This window comes from Aricia agestis, chromosome 9 (assembly GCF_905147365.1).
Source record: "Aricia agestis chromosome 9, ilAriAges1.1, whole genome shotgun sequence".
Lineage (NCBI taxonomy): Eukaryota > Metazoa > Arthropoda > Insecta > Lepidoptera > Lycaenidae > Aricia > Aricia agestis.
In genome coordinates this window covers 7,465,980-7,491,683 of record NC_056414.1, presented here as the reverse complement: position 1 = coordinate 7,491,683, position 25,704 = coordinate 7,465,980, and the positions used below count along the sequence as shown (strand labels likewise).

The 25,704-nt window shown below is 34.9% G+C and overlaps 1 protein-coding gene across 2 annotated transcripts in view; it reads left to right on the top strand.

The window, feature by feature from the left end:
- LOC121730652 (syntaxin-23) overlaps nt 1–25,704 on the top strand; it is a 115,981-nt gene that overhangs the window by 81,061 nt on the left and 9,216 nt on the right. For both annotated transcript variants that reach the window (XM_042119793.1, XM_042119794.1), the window contains exon 2: nt 17,310–17,476. In XM_042119793.1, the coding sequence (XP_041975727.1) occupies nt 17,310–17,476 (167 nt within the window). The remainder of the gene's footprint in view (nt 1–17,309; nt 17,477–25,704) is intronic.

Genomic DNA, 25,704 nt, shown 5'->3' with positions numbered 1-25,704 from the left:
GTGTGTGGTGGGATTGGAAGGGCATTATTCATTATGAGCTGTTACTGCCAGGCAGGACCACCGATTTTGAACTGTACTGCGAACATCTGATGAGATTAAAGCAAGAAGTTGAGAGAAAGCGGCCGGAATTAATCAATTCTGGGTATGGTTTTTCGCCATGATAACGCTTGACCTCACAAATGTTTAGCCACTCAGTAAAAATTATGGGAGTTTGGCTGGGAGGTGTTAATGCATCCACCGTATAGTCCTGACCTTGCACCTTCAGATTTCCACCTGTTTCGGTCGCTGCAGAATTCCTTAGGCAGTGTCGGGCTTACATCACAAAAGGCCTGCCAAAACCACTTGTCGCAGTTTTTTCATCAGAAGCCCCAACATTTTTATAGCAATGCAATGGGATCATGTCCTTACCAACAAAAAGTTATCGAACAAAATGGCACCTATACACTCTAGTCAATTGTAAATAAACTTTATAAAAAAAAACATTTTGAATTTTTGTACAAAATGCGTAGAAACTTTTTCCCCAACCTAATATTTCAATGATTTCACGTTTCACAAGTGAACAAAATATGATTACAATCAAGAATTTTACCATACATTTGGACTGGTATATTGACTATATTGTAAAAGTAATAAGATGCAGAAAAGGTTTTAAGGTTACAACAATATTAGATAATAAATACAAATTTACAACAGTATTCACTGACCATTTATGCAAAGCATAAAACAGTTATATAACTATACGTCTAAATTAAAAAAGAAGGTCAGTTTTTAAGAAGATGAACTAGGTTTGTACATGAATAATAATTATTACTAGAGATCGCCCAATGGTCGAAATTCGACCTTGGTTTCAACGACATTAGGACTACTACCTATATTTTGTAAAAAATATTGACTTTATCATTTTTTCTCAACTCTTGTCTCTGGGACTTAGCTGATCTCAGACTGGCCGTGTAAGCATTGTCTAATAGCATCTTAGATTCGATAAAAAAAACTATAATCCATTTTCAATTTGTCACCTTGTTGTCAACAGACTTTAACCATAAATAAAAGAGTATAATTCGTATGTATAGGCTTGTCACTCAAAAATCTGTCATTTCTCATGTGTGTGTGTTGTAGTGTGTGTAATGTTTTATTTGTTAAAAATATGTATGATAAAAGCATGGTTTTTAAAATAATATTAACTCCTTCACCATATAAACTATAACTGTGCAAAATTTCATGCACCTACGTTTCCCCATTTTTCGTAAAAAGGGTTACAAAGTTTTTCGTTCGCGTATTAATATTATGATGTACTTGTAACTATAATATTATATTATACCAAACGACCGTTTATTTTTATCAAACAGTATATTGGTACAATAAACTATAACTGAATATTCCAAATTAATAACGTAAGCCAAGCCAATGGACCGACATAATTTTGTTTGATTATACACCACACAAATTGCAAATTAGATATTTGAAATACTGTAGCGACGTTAATGCAATAACTTGGTCACAAATTTTAAATAGTAATTTATGGACTGTAAAATTATAACATGGGGAATGACAGCTAACAACATGTTGCTAGCTCACCTAGCAATTACCTTTATTAGGGTCAGCTAACAACAAAATGCGAAATTTTTAAGATAGCATCCTAAACAGTACCATCGAAGAAATTTATTCATAGGCAGTTGACGGACCTACGTCATTTGGTCTGATTGTGTCAATCATCATCATAATATTAATACGCGAACGAAAAACTTTGTCACCCTTTTTACGAAAAATGGGGAAACGTAGGTGCGTGAAATTTTGCACAGTTATAGTTTATACGGTGAAGGAGTGCATCGAACTAATATTATTTTGAAATTATGCTTTTATCATACATTTTTTTAACAAATAAAACATTACACACACTACAACACACACAAACACATGAAAAATGACAGATTTTTGAGTGACAAGCCTATACATACGAATTATACTCTTTTATTTATGGTTGAAGTCTGTTGACAACAAGTTGACAAATTGAAAATACATTATAGTTTTTTTTATTGAATCTAAGATACTATTAGACAATGCTTACACGGCCAGTCAGAGATCAGCTAAGTCCCAGAGACAAGAGTTGAAAAAAAAATTATAAAGTCAATATTTTTTACAAAATATAGGTAGTAGTCCTAATGTCGTTGAAACTAAGGTCGAATTTCGACTATTGGGTGATCTCTAGTTCAATTAATTTATTCAATTAGTTGTGAATTGTGATCAGTCGACTAGGTTTGACAATGCGACCAAGTTACGTTAGGTCTGTAATCTGCCTATGATTCCTATGAATATATTCCTATGATAGTACATTACCACCCACAAAATTAAACATTTGTCTTTTTAGGTAGAAAAGAAATGCAAATTTGAAAGATATACGACAAATAGGCCAACAAAGTAATGTATAATTACCATGGGCTTATTAATGAATTAATCTGAATTCAATTTAATCTAATCCAAGTAAGTACTTCTGAAGTATTTGATGCGTATTGTCTATTCATTTCTGTGCGTTACCATCAGTTAATACCGTATTTAATACCCTATAATATGCTATTATAATATTCCCCTTAAATATTCATTGCATATTATGCTTATTACTCCGGCTTCATGTATTCATGACAACAGAACAGAGTTGCTGTTTCATAAGCTATTTAAATACATTGAACATGGGAGAGTATTGAATAATTTTCATTTGAGAATGCGAAACATTTCTGGTGATCGCCATTTTTATTAACCTTGTTGATGATAGTATTCCTTCACGATGTTTTCCTTCGGTGAAGGAAAACATCGTGAGGAAACCCGCACATAGTTGGTCCCAGACGTATTGACTAGTTCTTTCCTCTGGACTAGGCCGACTATGATGCGAGAATGCCGTATGCGTTTGGGCAACCATACGGACATTTAAAAATCTTGTCCCAGGCACTACAATATTTGAGGAGTGGTTACTTCGCTCTGAAAAATACTGTATAAATCATCCACAACGGATGTAAAGGCCTAGTTTTTTTGATGATAGTAATAAAAATCGAACTAATATCAGACGGAATTTTTTGTTCGTCCTCTTTCATTCGCTTATCTATCACTGCAAGACGCAAATGCCCGAAAAATGAATGAAATTAAATACTGACAAAGTCCGCGAGCCGCAGGTTGAGTATACCTATTCTATACCAATCCCTCTTGCGTAGCTTGGCAGTGAAACCGGCTACCGTCACCGAAACCGGTGTAAGCGGCAATACTAGCTACTGTAGTTTATCCTATTTTCAAAGTTTCATAGTAATATCATATTTTGTTAATACAAATTGCTGATAGAGAAAAGGCACTTCAAGATTGATTTTAAAGCCCACACAAAATACTTAAGACCTAAATTGTCTTTGGAAACTTTCAACTGAAACTCATTTATAAACATTGTGTCAACGACAGAAGATATTTAAATCAAAATACACAATATAATTTTATATCTCTAGAAATTATGAATTTTTAAAGAACTTTAACTTCTTACTAGCAAGTTAGCCCGACTTCAATCGGAAAATAATAATATTAAAATATCTTTAGGCATTTTCAAAGCAAAAACCGGCCAAGTGCGTATCGGGCCACGCGCAATATAGGGTTCCGTAGTACCACTAGTTTTTGATAATTTTTGTATGATCAATGAATGTACATTTATAACGTGTTTCACACTATTATAATAACTAACAAAATCGTCTCAATTACGTTCAAAGGAATTTGAACGATAAGTTCGGACTTTATACTTCTCCGAATACATTTTTTTAGTCGATCGACTATTACTCAATAACTCATGAAGTCTTCTTAGCCGTGATAGTTTTCCTTTTAAATTCATAATATTTCCTACTCCCGTGATTTTTTTCACATTTCTAGAAGCAACCGTCGAGCTGATAGAAGGGAGGGACACTGAACTCTAACGATTGTTTCCACTTTAAAACTTCATATTTCTTAATATACTTAGTACTTGTAATATTTTTAAAAAGCCTATCCAGCGAAACCCCACATGGTGGAGTGTACGCGAAAAAAACATCCCTGCTTGATGTGTAGTGGAAATACCATAAAAAAATAAGATTTTATATACCATTTTGTCGGCATCATTAATATGTGCTTCATGCCGAATTACAGCTTGGTAGGCCGTCTCTGAGCAAAACCGCGGACAGACAGACGGACAGACCGAAACTATAAGGGTTCCTTGTTGACTACGGAACCCTAAAAATGCTGAAAAAATTTATCAAATTTAATAAACTGTACCTTATCTTATATCTTTAAACGAGCAATTCTTGTATAAATAGGTTACATATATAATTGGAATCTCGGAATCGGCTGCAACGATTTTCATGAAATTTAGTTTATAGGGGGTTTCGAGGGCGATAAATCGATCTAGCTAGGAATCATTTTTAGAAAATTTCATTTTGTTCGTGTTTTATCGAATACCGAGCAAAGCTCGGTCAAATAGCTAGTATTATATTGATTCAAGTAATTAGAGACATTAACATTTTATAGCAAAAAATCTTTAGAGGAACTTAAGATGTATACGAAGTACAAACCGACAAATATTGCCTTTGACGTAGCAGATTACTTTCGTTCAAACGTAGCTTTAAAGTAATTCACTAAATTCCCCATTATAGAGGATTTGGGGATTATTGCGCTAAGCTCTATATCCCTAAGGACCGTTTATTAAAAAGTTTTAACGATTCTTGAAACTCTTGAAAAAGGTCGTTGATTTTCATATCGTTGATTTCGGATATTTATAAACGTTTATTAAATATTTAATATAAACGTTTAATAAGAGCGTCCGTGGCCTAATGGGTAGACCTTCGGTTCGCACTCCTAGAGAGTGCAGGTTCGAACCCGGGTGGAGGCGTGTACCTATGAGACATTTTCTGATCTCAAGTACATAATACGGACGCACGTACGGTGAAGGAAAACATCGTGAGGAAACCCGCACATAGTTGGTCCCAGACGTATTGACTAGTTCTTTCCTCTGGACTAGGCCGACTATGATGCGAGAATGCCGTATGCGCTTGGGCAACCATACGGACATTTAAAAATCTTGTCCCAGGCACTACAATATTTGAGGAGTGGTTACTTCGCTCTGAAAAATACTGTATAAATCATCCACAACGGATGTAAAGGCCTAGTTTTTTTTTTTTTTTTATTAAATAACAGAAGATTTTGCCTGTAGTCCCGCTCACGTGAACGTTCCACGGGAATAGTGTATTTTTTGGGGTTCGAGGTAGCCTATATGTTAGCTATACTGAGGCCTAGATAGTGTTGTTTAGTTTGCCACAAAAGAATTATCGATTATTCGTCCATTCAGTCTAAAAAAACCTACACATTTATAATACTGCCTTGACGCGTTTTTTGGCCGGACAACTACAGACGAATACGAACGTATAAAGTTCATTGGCCTTAAGGCATTTATAAAGTTTTATTTTGTGTGTGCAATAGTATTTTTACCTTATTTTAACGTGCTATTCTCGCCTTTTAGCAACAGAATTCGAAGTAACGCTTAATTAACCAATTCAATTGTAGCCTTTAATTTCAACGAATGTTGTAATAAAATAATTTTATGGGGCCCCGAGCATATTAAATTTTATTCTGCCGCGCGATATAATAAGGCGGCCGTCAAATACGAATACATGCTGAATTATATTGTTATGCCCTCAGTAAAATCGTCACGACATGATCATAAATATCTTCTTATATTTCATACTCGCATCGCTCTTTATTTCAGTTCATCAATAACGCCTGTACGGCCAGAGGAATTGATGTATAATATTTGACAGTCCGAAATGTATCGTGTATAATATATTGTTTATTTATAGTTGCTACTGATATTATCGCAACTTTTAATAATAATTATTGTTAGTGCTATACACAATTATCCTAAAATTTAGCGTACGCAAGGTATCAATTAATTATATTATTATTTTTATATAAACTTGTAACTGAATTTCATATTGAAGCCCTAAGCATTGCTATTTGCTACTAAGTAATAGTGTTTTTATTTCAACTTCTCGCTGCGTTATTCGATTAGAAAACGGAATGAATATTTCCAAATGAAGTTGGACATTTCGTAGAAACAATTTTCGTTATCGAAGTATTTTAATTGGAATTCGAAACCCAAACCGGACTATCGTGCTCAATTATTGTGACATTTTTCAGTTAATTGCAATCTTTTGTTTTACAGCTCCCACATGTTGCTTTTGCGAATAAAGCGTTTACATAAAAAAACTGAATAAAAATAAAGCCGGCGATGGCCATACAGTATTTATAAATCTATTCATCTATCCAGACTTTTGTCTTTATTTTTTTTACTAGTATATCCCACAACCTGAACACTTTTGTGGTAACTTTACGGAAAAACTATCACGCCTATTGATTTGTGCTTTAGCATAGTAATTTTTATTTATATGTAGATGTGTTATCCTCGGTCAGTCAAGATTTGGTTACTAGTAAAATATAAAAAAACCGGCCAAGATCGAGTTAAACTCGCCCATGAAGGGTTCCGCAGCAGCAATAAGGTTTATTTTTATTAAATTAAAAGGGTTTTGATTTAAATTAAGATTTATTGCAATCTTTTGTTTTACAGCTCCCACTTAATGAAAGTTAAATTAAGGTTTACCATTTATGACGTATATCAAAATGAAAAATCAAAATTGTTTTATTTCTGAATAAATTTAAAATAAATGTTTTCAGAATGTCCTACATGATGCCTACCACCGGTTCGGGAACTAACCCGGCGAGAAGAACCGGCGTAAAAAACTACTTGGCAGATATCGTTGAAACCAATTTTCTTTGGTAGTTTTTATAGTCATATGTACATCATATATTTTTTAGACTTATCATACCCCTATTTTAGAAGTTAGAGGGGGGGACACACATTTTACGACTTTGGAAGAGTCTCTCTCTCGCAAACTATTCAGATTAAAAAAAATTATACATAGAAACCTCAATGATTAATTTTTGAAGACCTATCCATAGATACGCATAGGTTAGATGAAAAAAAATATTTTTTGTTTCAGTTGTACCTATGGAGACCCCTAAAATTTTTAATAATTTTTCCATTTTTGTATCAAAAGCTTAATGCGGTTCACAGACTTCATGTACTTACTACTTACCAAGTTTCAATAGTACATCTTATAGTTTCGGAGAAAAGTGGCTGTGACATACGGACGGACAGACACACAGACAGACATGACGAATCTATAAGGGTTCCGTTTTTTTGCCATTTGGCTACGGAACCCTAAAAACTGCATTAAAGTTTATTACCCCGCAGAAAAATGACGCGAGCTCTCACAAGCTCTTCTTTAAGCTAGTTTATATGTATATTTATTATACAGATATGAGACAGTCATGTATAGTCATACATAGTCATCACACTGTAGTACAAACTTTAGTTCTAGGCTAGATAGCAACCTAATGTAATTTCTAATTATTTGTTTGAGCCCCTTTTATATTCACTCTATTTAGGTATTATAAAAAATTTAAGAACACTAGCGGTTTAGGTTCTAATCGGCTTTAATTACCTCATTTATTTTTGAGAGCGTAGTCTGAATCTTACATTTTCCTACAATCCTTATTAATTACATGCCAGAGCTTTTCTCTAAAGACGAGCCATGCTTTTTAAATGGTAGCTGTATATTTCTAGATATATTTTCTAGTCAATCTAGTCTAGCTTAATTATAGATATTTTTTTTAGTCAATTTATAGTCTAGACCTTAGACTTCTAGTCAAAGGCAACAGACAAAACTGGGCAATATTTATGTAACCTAAGAAAACATTTTTAATTTATTTATTTACTATAAGAATTTTTCATCATAGGACAACCACAATCAGTTGATAGGAAGATATTATTATATTAAAGGTAGAAAGAAAGAAAAAAAAAAGAGTTTAAAAGGTAACTCTAATTGGTTGACAATTTTTCTTGAGGAAGGATGTGTGTAATAATTGACGCTCGATGCGAAGACTCTACACACGGAAGCAATTAATTATGGGGCAATATTATTCACCTGTCGCAGGAAATGGGGCCGCGGATATGACATGTTAGTGGAGTGCCAAATAGAACATCGAACCAATAAGTGTAAAAAGGGTTTCGGTGTTTTGGCCAAGTAGCTCGATTTTGACGCTGAAGTAAACCAACCGACTTATAATGAATATGTAGATTTTTTTTTAAATATAATTAGTCAATGTTATCGTTTTCTAAAGCTGGCTTCTCGCGGCGCGTAATATCACGAGCTGCACCGCGCCAGCTCGCGCCTACGCGCCGTGTGAAGGTAGTGGCTCGAGGCCGCGCTGGCTGACGCGAGCAGGTGCGTCCGATCCGATTGAAGTCGGTAACGTCAAAGGGACGGCTCAGGTGCGCTGCCGGCCTTTTAAGAGGGAATAGGGTAATAGGGGAGGGTAGGAATGGGAAGGGAAGGGAATAGAGGAGGGTAGGGAAGGGAATAGGGTAGGGGATTGGGCCTCTCGGCGAAACACAGCGCAAGCGCTGTTTCACGCCGGTTTTCTGTGAGAACGTGGTATTTCTCCAGTCGAGCCGACCCATTCGTGCCGAAGCATGGCTCTCCCACGAGAGAAACTTGTGGTTTATTTCATAGCATATACATTTCTTTTAAAGGTCATTGAATGACTCAATAAAGACATGTTCTATGACATCATCAGCTATGATCCAGCACTTAGTTTTCAAGATAAATGGAAATATTCTTGCCAAGATATTTTCATTTATTTTGACTTATTGCAAGCCATAAATGGTTTGTTCATATTCAGACAAAGTTATTATAATATTATAGTTCTTAAGGTATAGTTTATTAAAATGAAATGTTTTTGGCGCTTACGGAATACGGATAAAGATTTTTTCAAACTACATAATTAAAAAAGCTCTTGTCTTCATTCATCCAAAGTTTTATTTTAAAAACTGCCCCGAAAGAACGATTTTTTATAGAAGAACTACTTAAGCTAACTTTGTACCATCAGATAAATAGATCAATAGGCATTGAGTGCGCGGACATAATATGCTAAGTACTCACATGCGGTTTTGCTCGATAGTTTTACTCCAAATCGAGTAATATTTATTACTGTGTGGACCGCAAAACTGACAGCTCGAAGACTCGCATCGAGCCGGCTTAATAGAATTAAATATATTGATTTAGAATAAAACTATCGAGCAATGCTGAATGTGTTGACGAAATCCCGAGCTGCGGGTTTTGCTAGACGTTATTACTCGATCGAACAAAACCGTATGTGAGTACTTAGCAATACATTATTTGGTTGGACTAGTCAAGTCAATTTTGTCGAGATCTGTCGGTTGGGCTTAACATTGAGTCTGGTTGAGTAGAAAAGACGATTTTACGTTACATACCTATGCATTTGTACCAACAAATTACAATATTATGTATAAAGCATTATAAAGTAACTATTTACATTGTTTACAGGCATTCCAACGTCATTCGTTGCAATTTATAAGTTGCATGTTTTTTGTAAATGTACAACGTTTCATTCGTTATATTTTCAAGTTGTACTGAAAACATAACAAATGAAACGTAAACGCGATAATAGCGGGAAATTGAAAGACAAACAAAATGGAAATTGGTGAAAATTTTATGTTTTCCCCTCCCTCCCCCCCATCCCCCTCCCCAACGTGATCTGTCGTCATAAACTTAATGTTTTATCGAGATGAAAATTGCCGACCCGTATGGAGAAATTGGAAACGATAGTTCATAAAATGGCAAATAATATTATAGGGTAAACGCCGGGAAGATGGCCACTTTTTATTATAGTAATAACTAATCAATACTAATAATTCTATAAATGCAAAAGTGAGTCTGTCTGTTCATTATTACCGATTCGTGCTTAAACCGCTGCGCGCTGAACCGTTTTTATGATTAGTGTGAAAAATACTCGAGTCCCAGGAGACAACACAGGATAATTATTTTTATCACGAAAATATTAATGAAAGGTAGAATAATAAATGATAAGATATTCTTTCGATCCCCTTTGGAGTAAATATGATTTATTGTTTCTTAGATATGGACCTTACAACGAAATTATAAATCTAATTCATAAAAATCTAGAGTGAATCCAATTTTTCTAGATCCAGATTAATAAAAAACTAACTTCTATCTATATATATAAAAATGGATTTTCAAATGTGTTAGTCGCGCTAAAACTCGAAAACGGCTGGACGGATTGGGCTGATTTTAGTCTTAAAATATTCGTAGAGGTCCAGGGAAGGTTTTAAAGTGACACGAAGTTCACCGGGACAGCTAGTACATAATATATTCAAATTAATGCACATACGGCTGTATTGAGAGAAATTCAATGATGATTAAACTTTAATAATAATTAAATGAGGAGTTTGACAGATAATGGGGCTTATGCTCAAATTTTCGTTTCATTACAGTTAATTAATTAATATTCGTCTCTGAGTGCGGTAGTTAGGTTCTTAACGATGTATTAAAATCGAGATATGATTCCAACCAAGACCACTACCTAGCTTTTACCCTACCGAATAGGGCCACTCGACTCAGCCCTTCCTCACAAAAAGTTATGCCCTTTGAAAAATGCTCCGCGGTCGCGTAATGGCATGATAGATGATATTTCTAATCAGGCTTAGGGTTTTTTGCTAAACGCCCTTTTAAATTATGCGACATCAAAAATATTCTCTGGAATTTTGTAAAAATACTGTTTTTTTAAGTGTTTTTTTTTTTCAGAAAATAATTTTAGAATTTGAACTAATATTTAATAATAATATTATTTTGGACGGGTTATGTTATGTTAGTAATTCGCTCTGGATTAAAATTGATTCGTACTATTTATCTGAAAAAATATGTCTATTTGACTCGTTAGATGGTCTCTATAGAAAAGGAATGGTCAGTCAATACAAGAAACGTTTACTAGATGACGCCCGCAACGCTGCGCCAAATTTGTTGATCGTGTGAGAACCGTACATTTTACCGGGATAAAAATAATACTTGGTCCTCTCCGGAGACTGAAATTATCTCCATACCAAATTTCAGCAAAATCGGTTCAGCGGTTTGGGCGTGAAGAGGTAACAGACGTCTCTACTCTGTCTAGACAGACACACTTTGGCATTTATAATATCATTACTATGGATTGTTTATATAACACCCACACCGGTTTCGGTGACGGTGGCCGGTTTCAATGAAATCAGGCCAGTTACGCAGGAGTAATTTTTATAGTGCCCAAGTGTGTGCGCAGTATACAAGAGCACTCTCTATTCCTTTACTCTCATAACCCAGTGGGACGGAAGACCGACACGACCGGCGAGAGATCAGGCGCAGGACCGACTTTTTACATGCCCATCCGACGCATGGATAATCTTACTTGTCAGACAATCAGGTGATTAGCCTGCAGTGTCCTAACCAATCTTGGAAATAACATGTTTCCGACGCGGGAATCGAACCCACGACCTCCGAGTCAAAAGTCGCCCTCTTAACCACTGGACCACGGAGGCGGTGGATTGTTTAGTTGTACTACTTGTCTGTCAACGCTATTTGGCCATTTGCCGTACATGTTCAAATTAATTAATACAATAATCGTCATCTCACTATGGCCACAGTGGTGCCATGGTGTAGTCACCCGTGTTTCAATTTGAAACTGCTTGTTCGGAGTTAATTTACTGCACAAATGTACCATCCCGCTCGTTTCATACAAAACGAGTATCATCCGTCTCCCTCTGTACAGTCGTGCGGTCGGGCTATTAATAAATAAGTTATTATAATGACGCTATAATAAAAAGGTTATAAAATTTAAATCGGCCGGCCTTCATTATTCAGGCGAGGGTGTAATTATGGCGATAACCAATTTGGACGCGACGATACATCAGCCTTACGTTTTTCCAGATTACCGGTCCGTCAGCCGATACAAATGATTACAGGCATAACATGGATTATGGCTACTAATTAGGTATTACGATAATAATACCTTAACCTGAAAAAGTAACAGATCTTTATCTGTCGCTCAATTATTTCTGCACGAAATAAAATATGCATACTTAGAAAAAAATTAAATGATTAGTAGGCGCATAGAGGATGGCATGCCGTAATAAAAACTTTCAAACAGTAAAGAAGAATTATGATGAAGAGTATAGCTTAGAAAACCCTCGATTATGTCAGCTTTCAAACATAAATTGAATTAAAATCGTTTTGAAAATTTTTCACACTTCGTATACCACAACCACGCCTCCGTGATCTAGTGGTATAGAGCGCGGCTCTTGACTCGGAGGTCGTGGGTTCGATCCCCGCGTTGGAAACATTTCACAAGTTGTTGGACAAGTAAGATGATCCATGCGTCGGATGGGCATGTAAAAAGTCGGTCCTGCGCCTGATCTCTCGCCAGTCGTGTCGGTCGTCACTGGGTTATGAGAGTAATGGAATAGAGAGTGCTCTTGTGTACTGCGCACATACTTGGGCACTATAAAATGATTACTCCTGCGTAACTGGCCTGGTTTCAATGAAACCGGCCACCGTCACCGAAACCGGTGTGGGAGCTATATATATATACCACAACCACACCACGTCGCAACGACAAAATGCCGTCAAGCAGTGGTTATGTTATGATTTATGTAATTCAGTACTTAGTTTATTGTTTTTAGAATACTAAATTATTATAACTTAACTATTTTTTACTAAATTAGATGGCAGTTTTAATATTTACATCTGGCCACACTGACAATGTGCAATCCTATCTCTACGATCGCTTCACTTGGAGTGGGGGTTGACGGGTAAAAATGGTGTATAAATACCCCAAGAGCGCAGTACGATGCGAATTTTGAAGGGGAACAATTGTAAGAGGAATCTCTGCCCGAAGGTGTACAATTGTATAATATTGTAGAATAAATGTACTGGAAAATCATTATGCAGTTTCTTATCAGTTACGTGTGAATGGTGTCGCTGCAGCTTTTTGTAGTTGCGTTGTGGTATCGACGTGGTTGCGTTGTCGCCAGTAGTTGCGATGTGGTTACGTACGAAAGTCAATTTACTTAATCATCATTACTTACCTACCACTATTATTCGACTATCGGGCTCCTCTCCAAGCTAAGTCACATCTAGCTTGCACATCATTACCGAATATGTTTTAAAGCATATTATTTTACCTATACCTTACTCATTAACTAAACATTATGACTTAGTAAATTTTCTAACAAAATAAAAGTCCGTAAAGAAAATTGTATATTCATGAATCATGCGTCTTTACCGGGGAAATCGCCTTTTTACATATTCATAGTATACCTTAAGTATTAACATATTTTGATATACTAATTTTCATAATATGCTAATAATATTTCAATACGAATCCACTACTTACGTATTTCACTTTCTGGCTCAGTAATAGAAATTTTAATACTATGGATACGCTATAATATAATGCTTTGTCCTGTCTAACATATAATATATATATATATATATATATATATATATATATCTCCACAGCCGAACATGTAACCTCCTCGTTTTTTGGAAGTCGGTTAAAAAGTAGCTCGAAATACAAACAAAGAACTTGAGAGGTGTCAAGGGACACCCGAATGGAACGAAGTTATTTCTTATGTTCAAAAACCTGTATACATATTAATATTATCAATTATCATGCACTCAAAAAATATTTAAAAAAACGACATCTACTGACACCCAGGAATACTAACCTTTTTCTCAAAAACGTTGACGCACAGGAATACTATCATCGCCCTCTGCCCCTACCATGCAGGTACTAACAAAAAAGTGTCGTTACAACTTTTTTCAGGCTAGTCCAAGGCGCAACGCGCGATAAGGAACTATGTTCCAAAACCATTGTATAGTTTATTCATTTTGTAACTAATTTCATTATTTTGGTATCGTTAGTATTTGTTAGAATATACATTATACCTACTATATCATTCATCATGTAGCAAATATCAAGAATGTTTCAGGATTTTGTGACAGAAATAGATAACCAGATCTAGTGGGGATCAAAATAAAATCCCTTGATACTTGAATATGCGATTCCTTGCCGCCGACACGGCCCTATTTATATAACCCATCTTACAAAAATTCCGTAAAAATCCTGAGGTTTTACAAGGTTTTCGGGATAAATGTAATAAACAGATATTTGGAGCTAGGTTGCCTTTCATAACAAAACAATTACGAAGCCTTTTAAGACTTTTAGATTACTGGTTTTAGATTTGAGGCTTTTAGATTTTAATGGTTCACTGCTTTTAGCTATTTCAAAATGTAATAATTCAAAATCTTTTAGGAGTTAGATAAGCAATGGACATACGATCTCAGGATGGGTCGTTTGGATATATAGATATCATTAATAGTAATGTAGACTGTACACTGTACAGCACATCCACAAACTTCTAATTTCTGAATTGTCAGGGACAGTTCACATTGCAAAGTCAAGAGGCGTTGCGACTAGCGACACATTTTTATGTAAGACAAGTGCAGGCACTGTGACAGCACGAACAGCGGTTAAGACGCTCCCCCTACGGAGATGCCGTAATTTACCGTTTTAGAGTCTTATTAACTCATAATTTGAAAGCTACAAAATTATAATAAAAATACAGCAATAATCTTCAGCATAATATGAACATTCCTTTCTCCGTTATTAATTTCCTATTTTTGTTTATTATACTCATGATATCAGCTTCCAAAATAATACCAATTTATTTAAATTCAAGCATATAGCCCGTCAAAAAAGTCACGACATTAATAGAGTCGCCAATTGTTTGCGGTGTGGCCTCTTATGGCCACACTGTATCCAGTCACTATAAAAGATTTTGATACTTTATATTAAATACAGTTTAAAAAACACGTTGTAAATATTATGATTTTTATATATTATGTAGTTGAGAATATTTGAAATAATTATGATGTAGTTATAGTGTGTGTTTAATTTCTGACATAACAAGAAACAGTCTAATCTATGTGACGACCTCTGTGGCTCAGTTGGTGGGCTGTTGGGAGCTCAAGCCGGAGGTCGCGGGTTCGAATCCCGCCGACGGAACAAAAAAGTTTTCAAAGTTCCTGGTTCATGGATGTGTATTAAATATGTGTATCATATAATAAAAATCTTAAATATTATATGTATATTATGTAGTATAAAAGTATTAAATACTATTTCAACAATTCCACTTTAACAGTAAAAACTCAAGCTCAAAACTCAAAACTTTTTTATTCTAACTAGCTGTCCCGGTGAACTTCCTGTCACTTAAAAACCTTCCCTGGACTTCTACGAATATTTTAAGACTAAAATCAGCCCAATCCGTTCAGCCGTTTCCGAGTTTTAGCGCGACTAACACATTTGAAAATCCATTTTAATATATAAGATATAGGTATAGAGTTTACTGTTAAAGTGGAATTGTTGAAATATTATATTTTTTTTAACTTTTGTGGGTGGGCTACTTCATGATGCTGGGGCGCTTGCTACTTTTACAGTGAACTCTAGTATCTATATTATAAGGGACACACAGAGGCGGCGGCGTGGACGATGTGGGCCACCGCCCACGGCCTGGCGCCCTTGGATACTCAAATTTTAAAAAATAAATAATATATTTTTAAGTAAAAGTTTGAATATCAAAAAAATATTTCTCTCAAAAAAAATGGTCCTCTTGCGTTGCAAAATATATATTGCCCACACAAAAGTCATTAGGTATTGCCCCGCCACTGGGGACATAATGTTATACACACCCTTAAGTAATTAATACTTTGTTTTGTTACATCTTGTACAGCCACGTCTAATCTGGATGTAACTAAATGAACAATGAAGTCACATTGCAACTTTTTATTATTTAAATGTAAGCGTTTTTCAGACATCATCTGCTACTTTTTGCCGAGAGACGTGGTCGCCACTGTATGTTATTCTACGCCAAGTGATAACTCATTCACATAAAATATTTATCTGCTTTACTCGCATATTACATTATACGCAGTTTATATTTTACGAAGGTTTTCGGGTTTTGTGCAATAACCCAAGAATTTAATTTGTATCGTAAATAGCACGCAACTTTTCTAATATGTACTTTTTTATTTTTTATTTTTCACATACTTCCGTCGTGCTATATTATTATAAAGTTTTTTTAAAAATTCAAGTTCCTAATAATGTGGGAGAGCATAAGCTAATATAAAAAACTTGTGTGTTATTAAAATGAATAATATTATAATTTCTAGCATGAACCAACGACACACTCTACTAATTTTATTCTAAACAATTTAAAGCTAATATATTTGTGAACTATTAAAGTTAAATTAAATGTAACTAATAAATTATAGTAATATTATAATGAACTATAATTTATAGCCAAACATTTGAGTTGAGAATCAAACGTAAACCAAGCACCAGCAGGCGTAGCATGGTAACCTGTGATAGTAACCATAGAAACGGTGTCTTTCCACGGAATAATAGACAAAGTGACAGTTAGAGAAGACAAAGTGACAGCTAGACAATGGAAATCCGCCAATTTGTCGATAATGTCTGTCAGTACGTCGATTCTTTCCCATGTTTACTGTTGTTATGCGTGTCCGAAAGTTGCGTGCGTGCAATTGTCGCGCGACAGTAATTGACAGTCGCACGCGATTGATTGACACTATGTCAGTGGGTTATTACGATATTGCTGATAATAAAATTATAGTGACAAACATTTAGGAAGTAATAAAAATCACCATTAAATACAATTACACACGACTGCTTTTAACCTTTGAGCATTATTGCGTCCAAAAATTTAACCAAAGCGTCAGGAAATTCAAACAATCAGCTACGACATAATCATATTGCTTACACTAATCGACTTGATTTACAACAAGACGGGCTTTCTGTGCAACTAACATTGTTAATTATAATTAGTCATTTAATAATAGTTGCTCAAAAGCTGATGCTTTTAAGGCGAATCTCGTCTTTATTATGCTTTCACTACAGCGACAATGCGAACTGCAGAAAAGCAACAAAGTCGAGATAGTACAGCACTGAGATGCGACATTCCTATGTTTGTACGATGGTGATTTATTTTCCTACACAGCAGTTGCTCCAAACATTTTGATAGCAGGTACAATCGGGCCCGCTTTACTTCTTCACACAAAACCCCCCTAAATTTATAAGAAAAAGGCTAAGTTTATTATGACAATCACACAACAATCACACAAAAATACACAAAGAAATAATGAACACAATATTACAATATCATATTGTGAGACGTCAAAACTGGACCCAGCTCAGCATTAGCTGCGACTACAAGTCTGTACTGTTATTCTGCTGGGACCAAAAGTGTGACATCACAAAAAAATCTCTTGTTCCAGCTGATAACGGAGATCAACGTGCAGCTGGCAGCATTCCGGGACCTGCTCATCCACATCGGCCAGCCGCACGACTGCCCCGAGCTGCGGGAGCGCGTGCGCCGGCTGCGGCGGACTTGCGTCGAGGCGACCAAGCAGACCAGCCAACTGGTGCTGCCTAATTGTAAAAAGTGAGTTCACTGGCTATGCACATCTGTATTAGTTAAAATTTGATGCTGCCATAAGAAAGTTTTTGATACTCATATTTTTGAATATAATAGATAGGTATGTGTAATTGTGTAATACTGATAATATTTTACATTATTTTTTAGCGACGTACGTAACAACAGTTTTCTTTGAATATTACGAGCTATTATAACTCTTATATTGTAAGTATAGAATTTTAAAACATTTGCTTAATTATTATCATATCATAATAAATATACGAGCAGACAAGATAACTATAATGCAGCAAATATTATGCAAAAAAATCTGTAAACCATGAGTTTTGTTCACAAATCAAATTTCATACTACATTTCTCTACCACATTTGGTTCATCAACTACATTTGGTTTAATCCAGAATTAAATAAAAATTTCAGTCGAATAAATTACAATTTTGTTGTAATTTTGTGTGCTTATCTAATCCTGCCTGCCTAGCATACGCCAACGAGATATGCAGGCTGTAGTTTGAGAGTCGGCCAAAGGCAAAGAGGTTTAGTACGATGGCGTAGCCGAAAAGACGTACAATATGGCAAAATAACATTTGCCGTGTCAGCTAGCAGTAATAGACAAATTATAATAATCGAACGAAATACATTAGACCTCAACCTAATTGAGAACGTTGTGGACTAATGTACCATAAATCATCTATATATTAATACGTGAGCCAAAAACTTTGTATCCCTTTTGACGAAAAATGGGGAAACGTAGATGAATGAAATTTTGCACAGTTATAGTTTATATGGTGAAGGAGTGCATCGAGCTAATATTATTTTGAAATTATGCTTTTATCATACATTTTTTTAACAAATAAAACATTAATAATAATAATAATAGCTCCCACACCGGTTTCGGTGACGGTGGCCGGTTTCATTGAAACCAGGCCAGCTACGCGGGAGTAATTTATAGTGTCTAAGTGTGTGCGCAGTACACAAGAGCACTCTCTATTCCTTTACTCTCATAACCCAGTGGGACGGACGACCGACACGACTGGCGAGAGATTAGGCGCAGGACCGACTTTTTACATGCCCATCCGACGCATGGATCATCTTACTTGTCAGACGATCAGGTGATCAGCCTGCATTATCCTAACCAAACTTGGAAATAACATGTTTCCAACGCGGGAATCGAACCCACGACCTCCGAGTCAAGAGCCGCGCTCTATACCACTAGACCACGGAGGCGTTCAATAAAACATTACACACACTACAACACACACACTAGGAAAAATGACAGATTTTTGAGTGACAAGCCTATACATACGAATTATTCTCTTTTATTTATGGTTGAAGACTGTTGACAACAAGGTGACAAATTGAAAATGGATTATAGTTTATTTTATTGAATCTTAGATACTATTAGACAATGCTTACACGGCCAGTCTAAGATCAGCTGAGTCCCAGAGACAAGAGTTGAAAAAAATATGATAAATTCAATATTTTTTACAAAATATTGGCAGTAGTCCTAATATCGTTGAAACTAAGGTCGAATTTCGACCATTGGGCGATCTCTAGTGATAAATAATAACATATCTATATATTATTAATACGTGAGAGAAAAACTTTGTAACCCTTTTTACGGAAAATGGGGAAAGAATGAAATTTTGTACAGTTATAGTTTATATGGTGAAGGAGTGCATCGAGCCAATATTATTTTAAAATTATGCTTTTATCATACATTTTTTTAACAAATAAAACGTTACACACACTACGAAAGATGACAGATTTTTGAGTGACAAACCTATACATACGAATTATACTCTTTTATTTATGGTTGAAGTCTGTTGACAACAAGTTGACAAATTGAAAATGCATTATAGTTTTTTTTTATTGAATTTTAGATACTATTAGACAATGCCTCAATGGCCAGTCTCAGATCAGCTGAGTCCCAGAGACAAAAAAAGTCAATATTTTTTCACAAAATATAGGAGTAGTCAAAATTAGGATTTTATTGAAAGTAAGGTCGAATTTCGACCATTGGGCGATCTCTAGTTATATTATAATATAACATTATAATTTTAAAAGCCCTTAATAACCCGTGACATTTGAGTACAAATCCGTGCTTTAGAGATGCGCAGCATGTTGGTATGCATAATGCATGTGACCCATTTTAAACGTACACTTATATTTTGTTTACCATTCTTGAGATATTTTAATAGGCCGTAGGATTCACAAGTGCATACTCTGATGCTATACTATCAGATTTTTATATGATAAATAAATATCAATTTTTACTAGATGATGACTCCGTTGCACCAAAATGCGTTTATAGCGCGGGAACCGTACGGTTTTCCAAAATAAGACTTATCTTATGTCCTTTCCCCCGGGAAGTATCTCTATACCAAATTTCAGCAAATTCGTTGCAGCGGTTTGGGCGCGAAGAGGTAACAGACAGACAGACAGACACAGTTTCGCATTATAACAATAGTATGGATATAAAAAATAATGGTGTTTGTATCGAGGCCCTTAAAGTTGCGTTGAGTGTCCTGTGTTAATACAGGATTAAGGAACTTAAGTTCGCTGTGAAAGTAGCTGCGCTAAAAGAGTCACTTTTTTTACTTTTGTATGGGCAAACTGGGGCGCTAGCCCATACAAATCACCAAAAAATTATAATCCACTAGATGACGAAACGAATTTTGGCGGAACGGAGTTGCGGGAACTCGGTTCCGCCAAAATTCATTTATCGCGCGGGAACCGTACATTTTTTCGGGATTCAAAGTATCCAATATCCTTTCCCGGGGCTCAAAATATCTCCATACCAAATTTCAGCAAATTCGGTGCAGTGGTTTGGGCGTAAAGAGGTAACAGACAGACAGACACTTTCGCATTTATAATATTAGTATGGAAGTATGGATTAAAATGATAAACTTATGACAAAGTCTGATTAGTAACCTAACCTAACATTTATTTAAACAAAACTAAAATCTAAAATTTAAACTTTCAGCGCAGCTACTTTGACAGTGAAATCTATGTAAGGAACACATAATATACACACCCTAAAGTATTATAACTTTGTTTCGTTATAGCCTGTATAAAAAATAGTCTGTCTATCCTTGTGCTTGATTGCAATAACTCTTTAGTTTTACTCATTTTTTTAATAATACACTAGCAACTTACAGTATCTCAAATGCAAAGCCTCTTTTTTTTTAAACACAGCTGGAGCTTCCGCATCTGTTCGGTCAATGGTATGCCCAATAAGTGTCAATACGATTACCATTTGGCTACTTGCCAGCATCGAACGTCGTTACTCTTGTTACTGTGAGGTATTTGCTAATAAAGGCACTGTTGATCAGGATAAAAAGCATGGGAAATTGCTTCCAAAGCTGGGACTTGATCTTATATATAAAAATGGATTTCCAAATGTGTCAGTCGCGCTAAAACTCGAAAACGGCTGAACGGATTGGGCTGATTTTAGTCTTAAAATATTCGTAGAAGTCCAGGGAAGGTTTTAAAGTGACACGAAGTTCACGGGACAGCTAGTAGTTTATAAAGATGAGCCACAAATTATTATTATTGATGATGATGAACCTAACCTATCACAAGATAAGATCTGCGAAAATGCTGTAATCTTTGTATGGAAAAATTATGACGCGCGGGCGCTTGTCCAATGCCCATAAAAATCGAAAAAAAAATGCTCTTTTAGCGCTGCTACTTTCACAGTGAACTCTTTATAAGGAATACACACACATCCTAAAGTATTATAACTTAGTTTTGTTATACCTTGTGTATTGCAACATTTTTGCAGATCTAATCTTGTGATAGGTAAGTAAAGATCAATGATAAGTAATAACTGGCTATTTGACCGAGCTTTGCTCGGTATTCGATAAAACACGAATAAAATGACATTTTCTTAAAATTATTCCTAGCTAGATCAATTTATCGCCCCCGAAACCCACTATTTACTAAATTTCATGAAAATCGTTGGAGCCGATTCCGAGATTCCGATTATATACAAGAATTGCTCGTTTAAAGATATAAGATTTAATTTGTGAATTATCTTTCGATAGGTCACATTCTAATATTAACTAATCCCAAACGTCATATTAACTAACGAGCACCGACAAACGTGGCTAACGAGAAATGCTACATAGAATCTGACGCCCGTAACTCTGTTGCGTCAAAAATCGTTTATAGCGGGAACCGTAAAACTTTCCGCGATAAAAGGTAATAGGATACTTTTTCCTTCTGTGGAGATACTTTAAGTCATTTCCCAGGACTTAAAGTATCTATCTCCATATAAAATTTCAGCAAAATCGGTTCTATGGTTTGGGCGTGAAGAGGGTAATCTTATTGCATTATTTTGTCTTGCGCACTCAAGGTTCCGTACAAGCGTTTGTCATATGGGAGCCCTATATTTATTTTATACTGTTTACAAAGCTTACTGTCAAACGGTCATGATCAAAGACAAAATTTTGAAGCCTCAGAGAACTGATAATATGATAAACCTTTGGTTACAGAATCCTAAAAACTCATATTATCGTTCCATTACAAAATTGGCACATTTCCCCCTCGTGTGTTTTAGACCTGTCCAGTTAAAACAAATATGTTTGGCCTAGTAAATATCTTTTAAACCCATATTTGGCTTCGAATTTCCAGCCAGCATACTTACTTAAGACCGACCAATTTGGGAATTAGCCAAAGCCCAAAACCAAGACCATTATCTCACGATGCTCCATCTAAATTTTAAATGGTCTTGGTTTCTGTATCCTGGTGTTGAAAATGGATAAAATTTATAACTTTATAAAGGAAATTGGTAGCAGAAAATTTTAATTTTAAAAGGAAATTGGTAGCAGAAAATTCCTATTTTAAAAGCTTTTTTTTTATTATTTCTGTACGAGAATATAGAAGTAGTTGTGAGAAGAAAAAATATAAAATTGTAAAAATATTTCATCGTAACTACAGCGTATTATTTTTTTTTTCTAGTTAAGTAAATATTTTTAATACTAGTTGTTAATATTGCTATTTGTATATTTTTTGTATATACTATTGTATAAAAAATATATACTAATAGTATATTTAATAAAATAATAACTTATTTATAACAAGACTTTCAGTAAACATTATTTACTGAAAGTTCAAATACGGCATCATAGCATCTTATTCAAAACCACAATTCAAACACATCTAATTCGTGCCCAGTGATACGAATAAACTCAAAAGTTGCAATCAAAGCGTTCGGATCCTGGGGAGCGGGATGCTTCGAATCAATTATTAAAAGGATCCAATTTAGTCGGCAAAAGGCTCTCAATTTTATTTTCCAGCGAAGAAAACGTGAGAAATAAATCAATTCATTGTGGGCCGACCATTAAGCTCACATCGCCCTCCTTTCCCGCCGCTTGTTCCTTAACAACCCACTGATCTGCCAAAATTGGCCTCATAATTGCTCTATTTGTATTTCTAATTGTGTTTCATACTTGCTTCACCCGATTTCCTTCAGATTTCTCCCTGAACGATGTTAAGATGAAATAGGATAAACTTTTTTATAGCTACAAAAGTACGTTAGAAAAATTTAGGATGTATTTAAAATCCAAAATAAATCTAATATGAATTTGCAGACATTTCGGTATAAAAGTAACGAACCGTCTTCCTTTGATGACTACTGAGGCAAAGTAAACTTCTCACCCGCTTCAACTAGACTATTTCATATTGCCTCAACTTTAACCTCAATATTCCTTGAACTGCACACTTAATTACGTCGTAGCAAACAGAAAATAGTGTCGCAATACTTAGTCTTGTTTAAGAAATATGCGCCCCAAGTGCCACTATTTACTCGGAATCTTGAGTTAAATCTCGTTGAAATTAAATAAAGCAAATAACTTTAGAGCTCACTGAGTATTTATCTCGAAGATTTCTTGTGAAGGGTTTCTTACAACTTGAAGTTTATTAGTTCTTCGCTAAGTGTAGTCTAGTATTTGATATAAATAAAATATATTTGTAAAAAATAGGCACAATAATATTATTACTTACACTACGAGCACAAATTATACGAGCACAATTACACTACGAGTACGAATTATAAAAGTTCGGACAAGGTGAAAAGTTGTCATAAAATTAAATTTGGATGTTTGCTTGTAAACTGCGTACATAATAATATAGCCACAAAAAAAACTTATTCCTATATCTAATAATGTTCGTATGATTTGAGAACAATCACTTTTCTATTATAGTTGATTGCCTTTTTTCTTTGTACCCCAATTATTTAGACCCAAACTTGGTTATTGTTAGTAATTCGTTCACTTTAATCCAACTTTCGCTCGTATTCAGCGACATAATATTCTACTAATTGATTTACTTTAATGTGATATAAAGAGACAGGAATTCGTTGGAGTTTGTGTGAAAATCTTCATGAAACAAAATCTCGAAGGTCCATAGTATTACAACATTAAAAATAAGAACAGCCTGTATAACACCTTAGCAGCTGAAAGGTGCGTCAAGCGGGGTGTATACATTGATTGAAATGTAGAGAAAGATTTTTTTTTTTTATTTCGTCCCCCAAACATTATCAGGGCTATTTATTTTCTATTTGTCTATAAGATACATTACATTACCTGTTGTGTGTGTGATACATTAAGATAATTTAAAGCTATACATCCCGGGATGTAATGTATGTTAATATACATTACCTGCTCTGTGTGTGAGATTCCTTAAAGTAATCGTTATATTATCTCTCGAAGTAGTTAGAGTGAAGAGAAAAGATCCTGTAAAAGATTAAAATTAGAATAGGTAATAGGTATTGTTGCGTTGAATTATTTAATTTTCAGTTATAGTGAGTGTAACAAAGCGCTCCTACCCGGAAAGGGCGCCATATAGCTATAATTCCATACTACTGATTGGAAATCTCTTATATATGGAATTATAGTTATCTCTAGACTCACTATAAATGAAAATTAAATAATTCAACGCAGCAATGATAACTCATGCAGAACTTAGTTTAAATAAAGATATTTTAAGAAAAAATAAGGTTTTAAATAAAACTTCAGCCAAAAAATATTTGCCGGGGTAATGCATACTTGATACATCTTTCTGGCCCTAGGGGAGAGTACGATATAACGTAAATCCGTGCGGTCGGCACCGCGGGCGAGGCAGCGGACGAGGCAGCGATATATTTTCTATACATCCTCCCATGAGACTCGTCACTTCTCTTACAGTTTAACATTACTCTTAATATTACAATGTTAAAACGTGCCCTATTTTATACTCGTTCTTCTTTATTTTACGAAGCTTAAGAGTCAATAGGCATGATGACTATTTTTTTTTCTTATCGGTAATTGAAGGACACTTAAAAAATAGAAACATCGTTGAAAGAATGACTCTGATAGCTTAAAAATTCACCAAGATATGACAATTCAAATATCTCATAAAAAAGACCTGCCCGAAACGAACTTTGTTCGACAGGTATATTAAATATTGCGTTTATGAAAGTGGTTTCATAACAAAAGTTGCTCTTAATTGAATAAGTTATCGAATTGTATACAAATATTAAGAAATTTAAATGAAAAAAAATCGACTTGAATATCCAACTTTAAAGGCGCATAACAAAAAAATACAAATGCTATCAAGCTGAAATTTTGGGAACACTTATTTTTTACCGTGATTTATTTATTTTATTAACAAAATTCGCTAATCTTTGACCTTGTCATCATCCCTATTAGCGCAGAGTCGAAGCGCATCGACCAGAACATAATAACGCTTTGGAGTTAAGGTTGATCCTTAACTCCGAAGCGTTAATAATAGTCAGGATTCCCTAGAACATTTTTTTATTACTATCAAGCTAATTTTTAATAAGTAGCTTCACTTTGATAAGACGAACAACATTTTTATTTACGAAAAATATTGAAAGTGGTAGCTAACAGAGATAGAAAGGATTTCATACTTTGACTTGATTGTCTTAAAATATGAATTTTTCTATTTGTAGGACAATGTTACTCTTAAATTATCATTAACCTGTCAATATACAAAAAATATGCTGGTCATGTTTCGTTTTAGGGTTCGGTAGTCAACCAAGTTTTGTTGATTCCTAGTATATCCCACAATCTCTACATTTTGTGGTAACTTTACGGAAAAACTATCACGCCTATTGATTAATTGTGATTTAACATAGTAATTTTTATTTATATGTAAGTAGATGTGTTATCATCAGTCAGTCAAGGTGTGACGACGCGAGCCTTCATAAAGTTCGGCTTTTAGCTAGTTTATAGA